This window comes from Sturnus vulgaris, chromosome 1 (assembly GCF_052056855.1).
Source record: "Sturnus vulgaris isolate bStuVul1 chromosome 1, bStuVul1.hap1, whole genome shotgun sequence".
NCBI classification, from domain to species: domain Eukaryota; kingdom Metazoa; phylum Chordata; class Aves; order Passeriformes; family Sturnidae; genus Sturnus; species Sturnus vulgaris.
This window is the reverse complement of record NC_142243.1, coordinates 90,548,879-90,568,520: the sequence shown is the minus strand read 5'-3', so window position 1 is coordinate 90,568,520 and position 19,642 is coordinate 90,548,879. Positions and strand designations below refer to the sequence as shown.

The 19,642-nt window shown below is 38.9% G+C and overlaps 1 protein-coding gene across 8 annotated transcripts in view; it reads right to left on the bottom strand.

The window, feature by feature from the left end:
- Positions 1-19,642, bottom strand: part of FHOD3 (formin homology 2 domain containing 3) — a 366,964-nt gene that overhangs the window by 133,777 nt on the left and 213,545 nt on the right. For all 8 annotated transcript variants that reach the window (XM_088171487.1, XM_088171498.1, XM_088171447.1 and 5 more), the window contains exon 6: positions 16,722-16,816. In XM_088171487.1, coding sequence (XP_088027613.1) covers positions 16,722-16,816 — 95 coding nt within the window. The remainder of the gene's footprint in view (positions 1-16,721; positions 16,817-19,642) is intronic.

Below are 19,642 nucleotides of genomic sequence, written 5' to 3'. Positions count from 1 at the left end.
TATGGTTAGCAGTCCTTTCCCGATACTGTAAAATCTTATAGATGGCTTTCAACAGCAAAAACACAAAATCATAACAACCTATGAATAGTGTGGAAATGGTTGAAGATAGTACATCAACAAAGACTCCAAATTATAAAATATTACCTATTGCAACATCTATCTTATGGAATTCATTGTTAACAGGTTATCCTTTTTACGCATCCTAAAAAGCAAAATGCTAGTGCTTGAAATACTTAAATGATAAAACTGTTGAAAGAATCTCATACATCAAACCATGGAACAAACCCACCACAAACTCTTCTTGAAAGAATATGTAATAAAGTAAAACTAGAGAAAGGATATATATATATATGTATTCCACTATTACTCTAAAAGTACTATTATTTCACTGTATATATAAACTGAAGACTTTTCTCTACTCTCAAACTTCTGACTATTATCAGGCACAAAAAGCAATTTAGAAGCAGAGGCTTGACTGCAAAACCAGACACACTTATTTACCTTTGGACAACCTGCCAAATAAAGTTAATGAATAAAGATACTTTCTGGGGGACATGTGAACATAGCAGAAGTGGTCATATTTCTCCAGCCATCATCTGTTTGTCTGTCCCAAGTGTGGAAGAGGTTGCTATCCTCAAATCCAGTTCTCATCATCAGTCTAGTCCAGATGCCTTTTTTTATAAATCCAAAGAACTTCAAGATGAAAACAAAAATGCAACAGACCAGACACATTTCCAGCTTCCCACGTGGTGGTTTTCTGAAGCGAGTGGCAGAATATTTCATGGAGCCTGATTTGAAACCTGATTTATGGGGGCACAAGTCACTGCATATCAGCTAAGGCACTGCTTAATTACACAGCCCTAGAAGTATCCCATTACTCTAACTCCCTCCTTTGCCAGAAAAGGACAGGGATGGAAATATTCTCAATTTTGGTTTTCATAAATGCTAGCAAGTATGCATCTTCTGCATACAGCTGGATAACTGCAAGAATATATTATATTACCTAAGGCTTCTCTCAACAGTGCTCTCATATTACAGTGATAACAATTTTTTTAGGAGTTACAAAGCTCAGTGTTCAAAGAGATAATGAAATTCCTCTATCTCAAGCTACCTTCTTCCTCTGACTTTTATGAACCAAACTCATCACCCAATTTTACAGCAAATCAAATTTACAAACTGAAAATATGTATGGTTGGTTTTGAATCACAGAAAGGTGAAAGAGTTGGAAAAAGACTCCTCAGACTCCTGCTTGGATAAGAGAAATGGAATAGTTTCTAAACTGTATTTCTGGTGATGTGGCAAAGGCTTCCCAATACGGGCTTAACTCTAATCACACTCATGTTCACTTGTGCTCCAAAGATCTGCAGATTAGATGAAGTTAACTTCAGCTTCACTAACCTCCATATCCAGATCATAACTGTAGTTTGACTAAAAGCAAATTTCTTTGTTACAACTCATAAAAAAGATCTGGCTTTTACAGTTTTCCTCTAAGTATAAAGCAAATGTATGTGGGTGCCACTAGAGCAGAAAAAGGAGTAAGAAATTCGGGTGATTCACTTAAGGGTTGAGGTTAGAATGGAGCTCTCTGTCCAAGTCTCTGCAAAGCCACCTACACTTAGTTGTCCAGAATGGTGGCTAATTTATTAAATGTGGCTAAAAATCAACAGATATAAAAAGCACGAATTAAAAAAAAGGTGATTCTTAAACATATATTTTTATTATCCTTTATTTTTCAAAGCCTGGCACTTGCAACTTATTTTCTGCCTCTCTCACACACCCATGCCAGCCCCCAAACACACATACACTGAAAGAGACAAAAAATCCGTAACACTTTATTTTCACCAGATCACAGAGATTACCTGATTTCAGAATAACAATGCAGTTCCATGTATGTTAAGCTTCAAGTGCCCAGACATATACCCAAAATGTAGTTTTCAGTTCACATATGATGTGAAGACAAGACTTTTAATGCAGTGAGATCCAAGTAGTTCTCTGGACACCTGGTGTGGGCTGGGATTACAGTAAAAACCTGTGATATTGTATATTAAATGAATTACATTTTCTCAATCACTTTAGAATACTGAGTACTTTGCTGAGGAACCTCCAGTGACTCACAGGTTTTGTGTCTGAGGTCCTCAGCAGCACAACAGTAACAGCAATGCTCACTTTGGATCTAGTTAGCAGACAGAAAGGGATAGAAATATGTTTTCTATACAGCAGAAGCAGAACATGGCTATGAAAAGTATTCAAGGCTTGGAAACTCATGTTCAGAAGTGACAGGTCCAGCAGGTTTTCTGAACTAACCCATCTGCATGTGTAGTCATCCTGCAGCCTACTTTCTGGAAATCTGGATGTGCAGCTCAAAGACAAGACTGGAGTAGATTCCTATCTCCCAAGTGAGGTTAAAAGAGCCTCAGAAGTGCAACAGAGCATCCTCTGAAATCACCTGAGATGTGATCACAAGCCTAAAAATACCAAACAGCAATGTAATAAGGTAACTGAAATCAAGTATGTGCCTGTATATTCCTAGGAAGCTGCAGCTATCAAGCTACAGGCTTGCAGTAGCAGTGACCAGGACAAGGGATCAGATTCCAGAGCCCATGTTTCTCCTCATGTGACCCTTACCTTAGTGTACTGGTTTGGACCTAAAGACTAAGCATTTTTGACCAAGCCACTGCACAGTGAGATGTGCATTCATTTGTGGCATTATTTCAAACATATTTCAGTTTTGTTTCATCAGAACGAAACGTATTTCAGATGCAGTATTTAAGAATTATTCAGCATCTGGGACTTGAATAGTTTTTTAGCCAAGTAATTGCCAGGGTCATTCAAAGAGCTGAACCCACAGAAGCATGAGATCATAATCAGCAGTGATTTGACTTGCATCATAGATCAATTTTGAGCTGTTGTTTCAGTTCTTTGGGAGCAGTACAGACAGAAAGAGGGATAGAGAGGAGACAGTGGGGCGAGGCGGGGGATAGAGGGAGGAGAACCCAACAAAAAAATCCCAACCCTTTCTTTTTCCTGAACTAACCACAACAGATTACTTCCACTTTCTTCTGAAGTCAAGAGTAACTGCAGACAAAATCAGTAAACAAAGTGATGCCCTAATGAGGGGCAGCAGTTCACAAAAGCAGTAAAATAAACCACTGCAGAACATGATCCTTTGTATCCAAGAAAGCTCAGCTGAAATGCACTGCGGTAGCTGTGTAATGCCTGATGGGAATAGTTCCTATAGATTTAGCCAAAAGTGAATGTAGTTCAGATTTGACCCTTTCAACGCAGTGGAGTACAAGTTTTGAGGAGGTGACTTTATTCAGAGCACTAAAATCACATTGAACTTTTTACTTTTGATGTAATTTTGCTTGCTTTTATGAAATTTTTCATGGTAGGCTCTCACATGAAGCAACCATGTGAATGGCATGAAAGATATTTCCAGAGTAACCACGCAAGCACCAGAAAAAAATTTGGGTTTTTCTGGTGGTGTTTCCACTTCCCCACCCAAGTTACTACATGATCACATTTCCTTTTATAAGAGCAAAATGTCTCACAATATTTGAAATAATTATTTTAGGTTTTCACATAGGGATTTAGTTACACAGTTCTTGAATATTATTATTATTAATAACAATAGCAACAACAACAGTTTTTGCCAGTGCTACAGAGAAAAATAAGAGTCTTGATAGTCACTTGCTTTAACAGGGAAAATAAGATCTCAGAACCTGGGAAGACTAGATTTCATCTTTCTGCCAGAGATCTCTCGTAGTACAGCAGATAGGCCTAAATGCATAATGCCAAATTTAAAATCTCTGCAAGCTGAAAGTCCTACTCCTTCTCTCTAATTACTGAGTCATGGTTTTTTTAACCCATATATCCACAGCACAATTCATAGGAGAATCAGTGCTGCTCTAGCTCAGCATAATCAACTACAACTCATGCTCTGAAATTATGTTTTTAATTGCAGCCCTGACTTTTTCCTCCCATCTCCTAGACAGCTTCCCAAACTGGGTATTGCCAGACCCTTTCATTTCTGCCTGTGCAGGACGGCAAGATGAAGACTAAAAGGCTGTGTAAGCTATGCAGATGAACAAAATTAACCAAATAACAAAGTAGAGGTAATAGGCTGCTACAGAATCGCAAATAAATACTTCACATATGCAGCCCAAAAGAAAGCTCCATGTTCTGGCTCCCCTAGAAAAACAAACATGTAAAACAACTGCTTCTAAAAACTGAGACATCCAGCAGCTGTAGCTTAACTATTTTATAATACATCTTTCCCCGCCATGGGAGTGGGATGAGGATTTGCTTGCTGGCCTCTTCAGAATCTGTGCTCTGGCAGTATTCCTCAGCAGTGAGCTGGGTAATTCCTCCCCAGCACCTCGGACTGATTGCAGACAAAAACATAAAATTCCATGATAGGTAATGCCATCACTTTGGTTAAGCTAGGTGTGTTAGAAATACATGGAGAAAAAAATCCAGATTACAAAAAATACCCCAAAACTGAAGATGCATTTCATCAAACATGCAGAGAGATTAATTAACTGTATGAAGCCACAAATATCCAAACCTAAAGGATACCAGCTGTCTGAGGGAAGGACAGCACAACTCAGTTTATATCAACAACCTGGGCTAGGTATTAGATGGATAGGCGTTTTAAAGCACGTAGTCCTGCTCAACACTGTATTCTCGTAGGAGCATTTTGCTCCAGTCCTGTCCTCATGCAGTTCATTCACATCCATCTGTGCCTGCTAGGTGGTGCTGTGGGATGGCTTTTCTAAGGCAGAAAAGGCAAGTTGCTTTTTTCATTCCCCTCACTGGAATTTTTTTCCTTCTACATGAGAACAGCTGCAGTGTTTTCTGTATCTTGGCTGTACAGGATGTGTCCTGTCAGGTCTCTTGTCAAGCATGCAGTGGCCACCACTGAGGACGCTGCTTCTTCAGAGCAGTCAGAGAAAATGAGTGCATCAGCTTTCATCTGCATGTGTCCATGCAACCTCAGATGAAGGCAGGAGGTATCAATATCTAGTCCAAATTTTTCAAAATTTTCATTTCCCTTTGGTTCTAAAGATAAATTTAAACTATTTTCATTGACAGAGAAGGATTTAAAATTAAATCAAACACACAAATCGAAAGCATGGTTTCGAAGAAAAGGGAAAGACTAAAACTTCCTGGAGGTCCAACGAGAGAAATGTCTCCCTTTTTCCCTCTCAGACTGCAACTTACTTCTATAATGAAAAGCAACCCACTGTGAAAACTTGGGAAGACAACCCTTTGAAAAGGGTGGTAATGAGAAGGATTCTGGTTTAGGCTTCTTTGTTTTTTTTTTCCAGTAACTAACCAATAACTCAAGTGGCAGGACGCTATTAGTGCTATAACATCCACAGTATCAGAAATGGTGCAGACTGGGATTGAACTGTTCAGACCTGTAGGTAAAGTAAGTCTGGTCCATCTGTTCCACATAACTTCATGTCACTTTAGCCAAAGATGACGAATAATCTTAACCCACCCTTCTGAGCAGAAGGGAAACAAAACAAAACAACCTCCAAGATGAGTAACTGTAGTACTACATCATATGATGACATCAGGAAAATCCTGTACTCAGTTTTCAGATCCTGTCCCATGGCCCAATGCTTTGGGACACCATAAGAGCCCTTGATGTTCCTATACAAAAGCCACCCTAGTAAATGGCATGTGTTTTAAACAGAGCCTTCAATTTCTGTGTGGTGAATCGACATTTTTTTGTCTGATGCTCTGCTATGAATGATCATCTACTGCCAGAAACTGAACTCGGGCATTCACATTGCATTCCTTCATCAGAGGGGGATGACAAGGAAACAAGAAGGGAAAATTTTGCAGGCCAGTGACAAAAGTTGAAATATATCATGATTCTAAGGTTGTTTGCCTCAAATCTCTCTATTGCATGCACAGCTATTACAGACATCCATCTGAGCAGTGCAGATCTGGAAGCAAACCTACTTTCAGGTGGTCTATCATTGTCTTTTCCCCTACAGCCATGTACAATCCTTACTGCAAAAGGCTCTACAGTCCCTGTGTGCCTGGAAGAGTGGCCCAAGAAATATGAAACATGAGAAGAGTGTCTATTTGTGGAAGCTAGACTGGTGAGAAATGGAAAAAGAAAAAATTACCTGAACAGAAAGCACTGCAAAACACAGAGAGTGCCAGTGACAGAGAGGAGCAAAAATTATGAAGTGGAATTCTATCTTCTCTATTTAATAAATATAGTCAAACATTTTATTAAATTTAATACACATAATATATATTATATATTTAGTATATTTTAAATGTATCTAGTATCTTCAGGAATACACAGTGAACTAAAACACAGTCCCAAGGAATAACAGTTTTAAAGCAACTCCATACATTTATAGCTGTGGGAATCTCTTGTCCCACTTTACTCTTTCTTTTCTACAAGAAAGAAACTGTGTGTTCTATGCAAAGCTTAACTGGGGAAGCAGAAGCATTTAAACTATAAGTTAGAGAAGTGTTACATACAATAAGATGCTTAGACAACCACACTGACATTTAAAGTGCAGTGGAGAAAAATGGCTTCTGAGAGATTGCTTTAAATTTATTACTAAGCTAAAGAAGGAAGCAGTTACACACTGCTGGAAATGAAAAACACAAAGCATACATTTACTACAGTTGTGTGTCTTCTAATAAGAAGAGGAAATTCAAAAAATAAAAGGGACCAATCTACAAAAATTCCATGCTGGCTGAGGTATTAACAGTATTTTTTATATTGAAAATCACATTCTTGGTTTTCATTAATGTGGTCTTCAAAAAGGGAAAATAGTGGAGAAATAGAGGGGGGCAAATCAGGAAGCATCTGAACTCCTTGTTCAATTGCTGTGATCAAAGAGGGTCAGAATATGGGAAGAGAGTACACAGCATGCCCAGATGAGGCTCATTTCTGTGTATCATGGGATCCAGCTAGAAAACCTGCTGGTATGCTGAAATTATTCTGAAAAGTCTTTATATGGTATAAGCTCTTAGAGGACTGTGGAGAGAAAAGAAAAAAAAAAAAAAGAAGAAAGAAAACCTAAACCTATCAAAAAACCTTCCTTTTGATCTTGATCTTATGAAAAGTAATTGAGGTCTGCATATCTTACCACACCTCTTCCCTTCTAAGGACAAGTCCCGTAACTGAGGAGACCAATACAAAATCTGTGAGGTAACCACGACGAGTCCTGGTCAGGGACCTGAGCAATCTGCAACTCAGAGGTTCCTTGGGTGCACTACATGCTGAATATAGAGCCATCATGTGTGTTTTGGTCATTTCCATTTTTGATACAGTGTATTTTTTCTGTTATCCAAGTATATTCAGCTAGTAGCCGTTGCTTTAAAGAACAACTATATCTAAATTAAAAAATGACAAACATTTTTGAGTGATGCCAAAAGAACAGATATGGTAACAATTAGTATCAGGTTCAACTTTTACCTACGTATCTGTCTTCACATATAATCTGTCCTTCTACTCCCTTATATTCTTCCTCCAGGGCTCTAAAATACAAATACCAATTTTCCAGATGAGGGACCAAGGCAAAAAGGGATTTAAGAACTGGTTCAAGAATGTGTCTGGAAGCTGGATTCAGCCTGGGTCTCCCAATGCTAAAACTCTCTCCCTAGCTGGGCCATTCTTCCAGGCTAAGCTACAAGTAAAACACTGGTACATTAACTGCTTTGTTGGCTGAACTGTCTTGGATCTGGCTTACATGATGCTGCAAAAAATGTTGGATATCACCTTCTTTCCTGCAGGCAGAATTCCACCACTGCACTATATATATGGCAACGAGGACAGTTACTGATTTAAGAAGAAAATTAGGATGAATTTAAGAGGAAAAATAAAGGCAATGAAATATATACTAATTCAGTTTCTGTTCAAAGAGAAAATTCAGGAAAATAACTGAGAGAGAAGATAAAGGAGCACAGTTCTGCAGAAAAAGATGGGTCCTATATGCCTCACAGCAGCAGCTGTGGAGTACACAGCAGATTCAAGTCAGACTTTTAGAACAGTAAGAGATCCCTGCACAGACAAACATTTGAAGAGACTTTGTGTCTTCATGCAAACTCTCCTTGCATTTCTTCAAAATCCTGTAATAAGCATCCACACCAATTGTGCGGCTCTCAAAAATCTTTAATAACAATTCAATAATCATCAAAATAGAGCTGAGAGGAAGAAGTAACTTGGTAACGAAGTTACAAAGTTTACTACAAACAGTTTGAGAAATTGAGTGATTAACAATAACATCCTACTCACATACTATGAATTAATTGAACTCTGCTTGTCACAGAATAAATATCATAATGTATTGAGATACACTGTTTGTAAACTGAGCCCAAAGCTCTGGTAAAATAAGGACGGAATACCTGCATTCTTCAAATCTGATGGAATAAGTACAAATTAACCATAATGCCCATTCTTTAACAGTCATAAAATCTCAGAATATTAACACCTACTCAAGAATGGAAAAGGTTGGCCACCTCCTTTATCCTACAGGAGTGCAGGAGTCTTCTCATCACCACCACTGCAACCCTCCACCTTCATACGCTGCTTGCATCCACTGGCAGAATAACCAAAAGCTCTGCCTAAGTCTCAGGAGATCTGGAGGCCAAGTTTGTTTCTTATATTGGTCTCACCACACAGTTCAGACGAGGTACTGGTACTTTGTTGAAACAGATCCATTCACTATGGTGCATTTTCACAGAATCACAGAATAGTCTGAACTGGAAGGGACCCACCAGGATCATGAAGTCCATCTCTTAAATGAATGGTCTGTTCAGGGATGGATCCCACCATGTTGGTGTTATTAGAACTGTGCTGTAACCAACTGAGCCAATCTCAGGGCATTTTCTTATGTTTTCATAGTGATCTATCTCCTGTACCATACATGCCACTGACATAGTCTTGTCAGTGAGGGCAAGAAAGAATGACTGAGCACAGAGGGTATTTGCCAGCATTACCGGACATTTTGCAAAAGCTTATTTTAACCATTAAATAGATTAAGAAAACTGTATCACTTGACCTTCACTAAAGGTTTGAGCTAACAAATCTGAGTTTGGTGACATTTCAATGACTGCACCAGAGGAGTTTCCCTGCTCCTTCAGCTAAACTTTCTAATAGCCCACATGCCTTCTGCCAAGCACCACAGACATATTCAAAAAAGATACATCACTATAACACCTAAGAGCAACAAGACCAGAAGATGGGCAATCCTGGAAACGGAAGCATTACTCACCAGAGTTCATGAAACAGTGTTCCCAGAAGTGGTGTATATGCAACTGCTTATTTTAATTTTAAAACACTCCTGAAAATGCAGCTTATTAAACTCCTGAGTTAGGACTATTGATATTTCTACCCTGCAAAATGGTAACACAGCTGTCCCAAAAGGTTTGGCATAATGACCACAACGTGCTTTATACTAGCCAAGTTGATTTTTGCATTTAGATATGCATAGAAATCTCATGTGTCTATTATACCATAAGCTTGCATTATAATTAGTGTCTTTTTATCCTTAGAGCAACTCTCTTATATTTCTTCATTCTGTTTCACCTGAAAACTTATTTTCTATTTCTTTGGTCAGGCAATTGATTTTATTGTCAAAGACATTTCCCACTGGTGGCTTCAAGCATGCTGGAAAAAAGTAGGCTCCATTTACTTTAGTCCAGTACTCAATACAAATTTCCCAACTGCACCTTCTCCTTTCACAGCAATGCTGGACAGAATGCTTGTTAGAAAACTAGGAGATAATAGCAGATATAGATATTAATATAATATATATTGATTATCTATATTAATTCATTAATCCATTATCTAATTAATATAGAAATTAATACCTAGGGCATGAAGCACAGCACTTTGCTCACAAATGTGAATGGTAACAGGCCTGTGACACTGAAGTACTGTAATGAGGGAGATCAAGACTTTAGGGCTGTTTTTCAGTTTTTCCCCCACCAAATTCTAATATAACTCTTGGTTTTTTTCCTCTCTTCTTGCCTTTCCTTCACAATAAGAAATCTGTACATCTGCATAGATGCATGGTATTTTCTGGGAATAGTTGGACATATTTCACTCATCTCTAACCCGACACTTTCTTAGACACTTTCTTTTGAACAGATGAGACTGAGTGAAAAGTTGGGTCTGAGCATTTGCCACATTGTTGGCAGTTAATCATTACATTTTCTCATTCCCCACTTCAAAAGAGTTGAAATCAGATCTCTGATGTCTTGTGAGGGAACTGTGTGTTTTCTAATATCTCCTTAATCTACAGGAGTTCATTTTGAACACAGAAAAATGTGTATTCATCCCTTCAAAATACTCAGAAGTGAATGCAACAGATGGAGCTACAGGAACAGTTAACGCTGAAGAACTCAACTACTTTTTTGATGGAAGGACTTTGAAATTTACCTACAAATATGTTTGGTAAAGAACAGCACTCACAACAGTGTGTCTGCTGAGTTGGAGAGACCAAAGCAAGTGCTTAACACAGCCTGTGCTGGCTAGTGTATCCTATTCCAAGTTTATTGCAACATCCTGATCCTTATCTTCAAAGCACTAATTAAATACAATTCAAAATAAACTCAGTTCATGCAACAGTGCTGATCCAGTTTCTGAGTGAAAGAGGACGAAAGCTCTCTGGCGGCTGGGGTGAGCATAGGCTCAAGACCTGGGCAGGTAGGAAACAAGAAAGTTCCTGTAAAGCCAGGATTTCATTTCTCCCTCCCATAGCCATTTCCATAACAGCAGTTCAATGGCCAAATGCACAGCAGACAAACTACTAGAGGCAGCTGCTAAGCTGAGATGAAAGCTCAGTTTCAGTGAACTCAAAGCAGTGGCACCTGTTCACCACAGCCCAAGATCTCAAGTGCAGGGCAGCCCATGGGTGAGACTGCCATAATCTTAGGCTTTGAGGGGAAATCTCAGTTTTGCTCTGAACCCTTCCAGGAAGCAAAGGTGCCAGAAAGCCTGTAAGACTGGTACCCGGCTAACATTTCTACCTGGTCTAGGCCTGAAAACAGAAAAAAACTAGAGGCTTGTCAGAATTGTGGCTGGAGGTAAGAGAGCAACGATGCAATCTGAATAGCCTGCGCTTAAGTTGTATGTGAATCTTATTTGTCAGATGCTGCAGGAAGGTTTGTTAACCATCAGGGCAGCAGTCTGGGAAGAAACCACGTAAAACTGATCACAGCAGGTCCCCAAGCTGTATGATTTTTCCTGGCTGCTTAATTCTTTTAGCTAGCCAGAGTTCCTAGGCCACCTTCCAAACACATTGAGAACAAAGCATGGGACAGTCCTACAGCACAATCTCCTGCTCACAAAAAGCAGGCATATGAATAGACCATCTATATACACAATTATTTTTCAAAATATATGGCCAGAATATTGAGTGAGATCCAAATACTTAGTATTTCCAAGATTCTCAACAAAAGGATCTATCATCCAGGTTGGCAGTGATTTCATTCAACATGCTTTGGGGTTTGGTACTACTAATACTACTATTTTGATTTTATTAATATCTGTTAAGCCCCTTAAAATTGTAACCTACAAACCAATTTTTGATATTTATTTGGAGACCCACTTTAAAATCCAGTTGCGTAAGATTGGGTGAGAAATTTCTGGAAAAGATCAAGTATTCTCAACTTTGCTTATGTCTTCAGTGTAGCACATATATAAATGACTTGTGGAGATTAATTTAGTCAAGCTTTTAGACTGAGTATTTACCTCCACATACCTTAAGCAATTAATTTGTAAAAAAAAAAAAGAAATATTAAAACTTAGAGGTTTTTGTGAATAAGAATATTATTTCTCTCAAAATTCTCCTGAAATGACTACCAACCACGTGCATGCTTTAACAACCCCCCCCCCCCGGCACCATGTAGAAAAAGCAGCTCCTAATGGATTTGTTTGAAGCCAGGTTGATGGAGCCCTGAGAGGGAAGGTGTCCCTGCATGTGGCAGGGGGAGCCTGGAACTAAATGATCTTTACAAACCCTCCCAATGCAAACCAATTCTGTATTTCTGTGATTCTATTACTTTCCTTTTGCAATCAACAAATTTACCCACTAAAACTACATTGTTCTATCTGAATGTGTTGGGTTTTGTTTTTCTTTTTGTTTTGAAATAGTTTTTTTTTTTTTTTTGCTTCCTTCTGACAGAATTACATTTTTAAACATTCAGAAAATCACTTATTCAATACCAAAGGAAGCAAAAGATTCACACAAGGCACAGGGAACAACTTGATAGTTAAAGTTTGTAGTCAACTTTGCAATCTAGGACTCAGACAGAAGCAAAGTAGGAAAAAAAAATTAAAACAAGATGTGAGATAGGAATCTTTAATCAACCTCGTTGTATCAGCCTGGGCCCAGCATTCCACCCTGTCTTCTGAGGTTACCCAGCACCACTTTGAAAATGGATTATTTTCCACTGAAAACAATGCCAAAAAGGGGCTTTAGCTCCCCTGGGGGAAATTAGAACAGCCTGGATCATCAAATGGGAAAAAATAATCATTATCAGGAGCAGTCAGAAACAGGGGGAAAGAAAAGGTGAAACTAGACTCAGATTTTGGACTACTTTATGCCTCAGAAGTGGCTTTGAAAACCAAGATGGATAGGCAAAAGCTTGTGGGTTTGTGATGCAAAGAAACATTTGCTTGTCTAGATATAAACTATGTTTTTTCCAAGATGTTTAGTCCAGAAATGTACTTTTTGTAAACAATCAACAGCTATCCTGGAGAACTTAAAGCACTGATACACTAAAAGTATTGTACACTTTCTTTTACTAGGTCAGAGGAATTACCAACACATACTAAAGTTTTTATGTATATCTATACATATATATATATAAAACTTCATACATACCTACAGCTGAGAAATACATTCTATGGACTTAATAAGGCTTAATACATACATGTCTTTAACCCGGTGTCCCTTCTTTTGGGTAAGAGAAATTTTCCAAGAGCTATCACCATTTACCTGCTGGTGATCCACCAAACAGCTCCAGTGCCAGCTGCCAGCAAAAACAAAAGCCTCAAGTCCATTTACAATCAGCCTAAATATATTTGTAATACAACACAAAAACTTAATTCCAACTGTAGGAGCAGTAACGCATAGGTGGCAGAAATACTGAGAAAGTGGTGAAATTTCATCTCTCATGGCCAGTTAAGACATCGTCCTTGAGAGGTTAGTTTCAAAAAAAAAATAAAAAAATATATATATAAGAATTAAGGAGCAATTCTGAAAGCACTGTTAACTAACATTCAATTGACTTCTAGTTTTGTTTTCTAAGAACCAAACTGTTGCACGAATGTCCCATGCTAGTACCAAATGCTAAAGAAAACTTGGTTGACACCGATATTTCCTATTTACATAATTTGTAACTTATATAAGATGGTTAGAGCCTTGGCCCTGCTACAGCCCTCTTTTGCATGCCTGCAGCAGCTCACTGCTGACCTCAGTTATGAATTAAAGCTATCTGGAAGCCGACAGCATGTAACCATACACCCATAATTGAGTACATACTTGAATGCTTTGTCAAACTGGGAACCACTGATGAAACTGATGAATTGCTGCCCATATAACTAATGATGAAATAGTAGTTATATACATTTACATTGGCATTATACTGCCAATGTTCTCTGCCAGGGATTTATCAGCCACTGATGACTGGAAAGCAGTCTACAGCAGTCTGTGACAGTCCCCTGCCACACACTGGTGTGCTCACTTATGAAGGAGCAGCAGTGGGCCTAAGAGTCTGGGATGTGCCAATAATGCTCTTACCTCCACATAATATCATGAAAGAATGGTACTGCTACCATCACACTTCCAACCTAGTGCCTATATAATACCAATCTCCAACAGAAGGTCCTTTCTGTGCCATAGCAAACAAGTCAGCTAAGATTAAGTTTCTGCCTGCTTTTCAATTCTTCACCCTGACATAGTTGGTGCTTCTGAACTGGTACAACGACAACAGGGCCACCGCAGTCACAGCACTGGAATTCTAACTGCCTCCCTAATAAGTTAATTCAGAACAAACTTAGATAACAGCACTAAAATTATCAACAACTTCTGATAATCCGTCAATATAAGCATTCATTGATACTCAGAGGGGTAAAACTGCAGCAGAATTAGCAATAGTACGGAATACATAGCAACAATCTGGGGAGGCTTTCAGTAAATTGCTTATAGTCCTCCTTTCACACTAATTTAAACTTTTATTTCCCACATCTTTCCCCCATCCCTATACAGAAGTACTGCTGGGTGAGTAAAGTGATCTTGGAGCTGGGTACCAAAATCACAGCTGTTGCAGTGCTGAGCATGCCAGCCCCAGAGGTGCTTTACTGAACTTGTGTGATGCAACAATCCACTGCTCAAAGTGAGCAAGGGTGACAGAGCCAGCAGCCCCTTGCAAACAGAGCAGAGCAAGCAACAGTGAAGGGGCAAAACCACTACAGATTTTGATAAAAACAATAAAAATATCTGTGGAATAGATTCAACAACCTCCACTACTATGTATATTGAACCCAGTCAGAGCTTTTGAGAAGGCAAGAAACCATGTGTCACAGCTGTGGCAACTGAATAACTATATTCCTCCTCCATCCTATTAGAGGGATTTGCCCCAAGACTTAATTGGCGGTTTCACTATTCCTTTTTTGCTCAGCAATGTTAACATATTTTTCATCATCTTTGCTGTGGAAAAGGCACTAGCATAGCAGGGCTGAAAATCAGACTGTAGGTGCATTGCAAATTCCAGGGCTTCATTTTTCACAGAAAGGCAAAACCACCTTTAAGTGAATAAAGCAGCTGTCCCACCACACTGACAGTGAGCCTGCCATACCTTCAGTTCACTTCTGGCACACAGACACGGACTTAGATCTCCTCCAAGACAGTCGAAGAATAATGAAAAAGCAACTTTGATGCTACCTGAAACCAAACTATTCAAAGCACATTGCCTGCATTCCTCAGTTGCAGGCACTGAGCCAGGACATGGAGATAATCATTCAGGCTGGCCATGGGGGAGGGAGAAAGGAGCTTAAGGACCCAAGAGCTGAAGTACTCAGAGAAAGAAAATCTAAAAATAATTTAATCTGCAAGGTAGCAATACAGTCATGTTTCTCTCCCATTCCACTCCTATTATGTGCTTTAGAGAATTAAAATAGTCGTGGACATCGCAGTATTTTTGTTCCTTTTTTTATCTGTTTCACAGAAAGTGAGGATCTATATGAAGCAAATGGTTTCCCTCTCATCTTGCACTGCTTTTCTACTGATTTTAAATCCCCTGTTTCAAAAGGACAAATAGCCCAGCGTAATGCCTAGACAACAGTGGAGCATCTTATACTGGGGAAAAGTTTATCTTTTCTGAATCATGAAGCCTACCCTTTAAGCTAAAGATTTGATAACTATAATTAACTTACTTTTACTTATCTACCAATATAGATATGTCAACCTAAGATAAATCAGTTCTTTCAATACTGCAGAATCTGTTCTTTGACTTGACAATCTGCTGCATCAGTGAAGTTTGCACATTGTAGAAAAAATTCTAGTTAAAAAAGGACCCCTGGGACATTGAACTCTTTCTTCTTGTGTTGTGAGAGCTCTCAGAGGAAAACGAGAGAGCAGCAGCCTCTCTCTGTCACTACAGTACACAACAGCAACTTTCTGTGACTCAAATACTAGAAAAATTCCTGTAAATTTCTTAGTAACTGTAACTATGGATTCAACTCTACCAATTACAGCAACTTTTGAGTTCTAAACAACAACTACCATACTCTGTCCCAGCTATTGTGTCATACGTATCTATGTATGTACAGGTCAGCATGGTAAGAGCAGCAGCAGCCCCTGGCAGGCCTTAATAAGCTTCCTAAAGCTTATTAAGAGAGCCAACAGCCTGGAGAAGGGTGTGTTTGTGGGTTTACCTATCCTCTGGCCCCTCAGGATGGCAGGTCCGTAGAATCTGTGCTCTGCTTGCTTTTCAAATTCTAGCAAAGATGGCCTTAAAGGTAGACTGTGCACTATATAAATCACTATTCCACTGGAGAAGACCTACCCAAGCTGCATATATTCCAGCTTTCAGCTTTTGTCTCAAAATGTAGGGACCAACAAAGGACACCCTGCAGGCAGCTATCAGACTTTGCCTTCTAGGGCTCTCCCAGCAAAAAAAGACTTGACATTAGGAAGCATTTCTTTACTGAGAGGGTGGAAAAATACTGGAAGAGGCTCACGGGAGAGGTGGGAAAAATTCCAAACCTTTCAGTGTTTCAGAAGTATTTGGACAACTCAAATACTGTCAGGCATTTGGTCTAGGTGATTGTTGTAGGTAACTTCAAATTGAACTTGTGCATTCTAGTTTAAGAAGATCACTGAACTGTCCTCCCCCAGTGCTCGGCAGAGCTGAGCAGTGTAAAATGGTGAGTAGAGTGCTTCCAGAGAATGCCTTGGGAACTTCAAGTACAAAACCAAAAAATTTTCTCCAAGGTCAAGTGCAGTGGCAGCACAGACAGCAATGAGGGCATCTTTGCTTTTAAGCACAGAGTATAAAAACAGTAGAAAAGAAGTAACAGCTCAATGTGACCTGGTTTCCACACTGAATATTATGCAGTATTTTAGAGCCAAACACACAGTCTATTTATACCCTGAAAGCATAAAACAAATAAAATGCATTTAAGAAACACCAAAACCATATAAAATTAGAATTTTTGAGAGTCTTACCTTTGAGCCAATAAGTGTGTACAGCCATTGGATGGTTTCATTATGATTTATCACTCCATTCATGCCATCGACATAAAGCATTATCTGTCCCAAAGCTATTGCAAAGAAAAGAGAGAAAATATAATCAGAGCTGGTGAACAGTTTTTATAATTCTAAGTACTGCTGACAATTTTCTCTAAGCAAGGTTTACCAGAGATGTGGGTCTCTTTCATATGTAATGAAAGATATATTGGGCAAGATTGTCCTGGATGAAATCCTGGGAAACTGCAGTAACTTTACTGAATCTGAAAAGATAAGTGTGAATTTCATCCAGAGACAAGTCCAAACATTTCTTCCTTCCTAGAAGATGACGTATTTTACGCTCACAAAATCTGCAAACAGTACTCTACACACTGCTTACTGTCACAATGGTTCCTTCAGCTATAGTGCTGTATATATTGTGAGCCAAGAATTTCACCATTTGTTTCAGCACCATATACAATGTTTGGAATTAGTATATTTGCATTGACAGTTTCATTGAATTCTAGTGATATGAAATTAAAAGCTGGGCAATTAACATCAACAAGGACATCAACTATTCACTACTGCACAGTGCTCTCTTGAAAACAATTTTACATTTTAGTGAGAAAATACAAAAATCAAAGCATGGTTATAACAAAGAAGCATCTTTATTAATTTATTCTGAAGCTTTTACAACAGCATTACAAAATATACTAGTAAAATATTTCATAACAGTAATTCCATAGTTTGGAATCCTGATAGTATTAGACTTTCAAGAGACAACAGCTATTTAACCTCTTCTGACTGATAAGGACAGACATTTTTTGTAAGACTTATGAAAAGTGAATTAGTACAATTCATCTATCATCTTCAAAAGTTTCCACTGTTAGATCTTCTGCTTTATAGCAGGAGATCAAAGCACAGTGGGATGAAAAAGAAATCACTGATGTAACACCTTTTAGCACAGGCTGTTGGCATAACAACTCAATTATTTAATGCACAGCCTGATGAGCCCCTAGTACAGTATTTTATGGGAGAAAAAAGGAAAAAAAAAGACACCCACAGGGTGAGGAAAATTATGACACTATTAATCTTCTAAACAAATTCTGAATTTTTGCTAACTTTTGCACAGGTTGTGCACAGCACAGTGCTGTTTACCTTGAGGGCAGATTTTCAAAGACATGAATGCTGGGCGGGCACTTAGGTACCTCCATAGCCAAATAGCTAACAGCACTTTTTACACTATGTCCTCCTTTTTCCTTTGGTCCAGTCGGTCAATTACAGTTAAAAACCTCAGGTACTATTTTTACATACTTGTATTATTTATCTAATCTGTCACACTAAGCTAGAAGGAAAGCCACACTCAATGAATACCACACAACCAAAGAAGATTGAGAAAAAGCAAGCAAGAGAGCTCTGCCACAGAGATAACACGTCTCTTAGGCAGGCATTGCCACTGGGGTATGCCAAGCACTCTCTGCTCCTCCTCTCCAGGAAGCAATCAGTCACCACCCTCTGAAGACATGTCTCTCAGTGAATAACATCAGGTGGGAGGGACACAGGCCCAAGTGTTATGGTAAAATAAAAGGTGCAAGTCAGCCAGTAAAAAGAGATACGAATTACACTGTCTGAATAAATGGCTGCTTTGAAGCATTTCATTGCAGGTAGAGGAAATGCTACTATCCCAGCAGTAATCAGAGAAAGTTCTTAATTCTTGCTTTAACTTCCTTTCAATGCTAAACTATTTGGCCCTGGATCAGGATGAGATCCAGTTGTGATAAGGTCAACAAATCCATTTTTTTCCCCCTTGCAAACTCTTTGACTGGGGTGAAGGGCTTTAATTTGAATTTGAAACAAATGTGAAACAAATTTTACTCTTGGAGCGTGTTTTCCAAATTAATCTAGAAATCAAAGACAGCAAAAAGTTTGCTTTAAAAAACATGTACACAATACAAAACTACTCCACTGCTTATACTTAAGGCTAATTAGACAGGATGCCTGAGTGAGATCTGGCATGCATTTGTTTTCAGCATTTTAGATGTGACTCTTCATAACAGCAATATGTTAAGGCAAATTAGTAGACCTTAGAAAGAAGCAAAAAAAAAAAAAAAGTTTTAGGGATTCTTGAAAACACAAGAGAAAAACTACTCCTATTGCTGCTTAAACTAGTGGCCAATAAATTTCACAGGGCAAGGAATTAAAAACAATGCCATGAAACGACCAAGATGAAAACAGTTATGTGTTCACATCCAAGTCACATCTCCAGTAGCTATCTGACACACACGAAGCTCTCAGCTGCTGCCAAACCTTGGTGTGGACCTTCATACTGCTATTTCCTGTCTTCAGACATCAGAAAAATGAGACAAGATGGGTACGGTTGAGGAGAAATCTGTTTTTTTAAAAGTAGAGTAAGATAAGGAGAACCCGCGTACTTTGTACAAAGCTGAAGCCCCATAAATTCTTAGGGAAAGAAGTCCACAAGAAGACCTAAAAGGAGGAGAATGATGATTTTCATACCCCATCAAGTATCTGTACTGAGGAAGAAAAGGTATTTCCTTTACCATAACCACACTGCAGAGCCAAAATGGAAGACTCCACCAAAAACACCAGTGTAGGAGCAGGCTGGTGGACTTAGGTCTGGCTGAGTAAGATAGCAAGCAACAGTTTTGGCAGTAAATGGAGACTGTCAGAGGACATTTTACATTCTCTGAAGCTTTTCTACCCAGCTGCTATCTTAGCTCCCAGCCCATGACCATACTCTGCTGACATGGCAGTGGCTGAAGCACAAGCTCCACGCACCCAGTGTGCCCACACCAACATCCAGGGCCTCACCAAGGGAGGGCATCCTCATCTGCAAGGCAGGTTGGAAGGCCAGTCTAGTTCAAAATAATTAAAATTCACATTTGTATGTTTAACCGAAC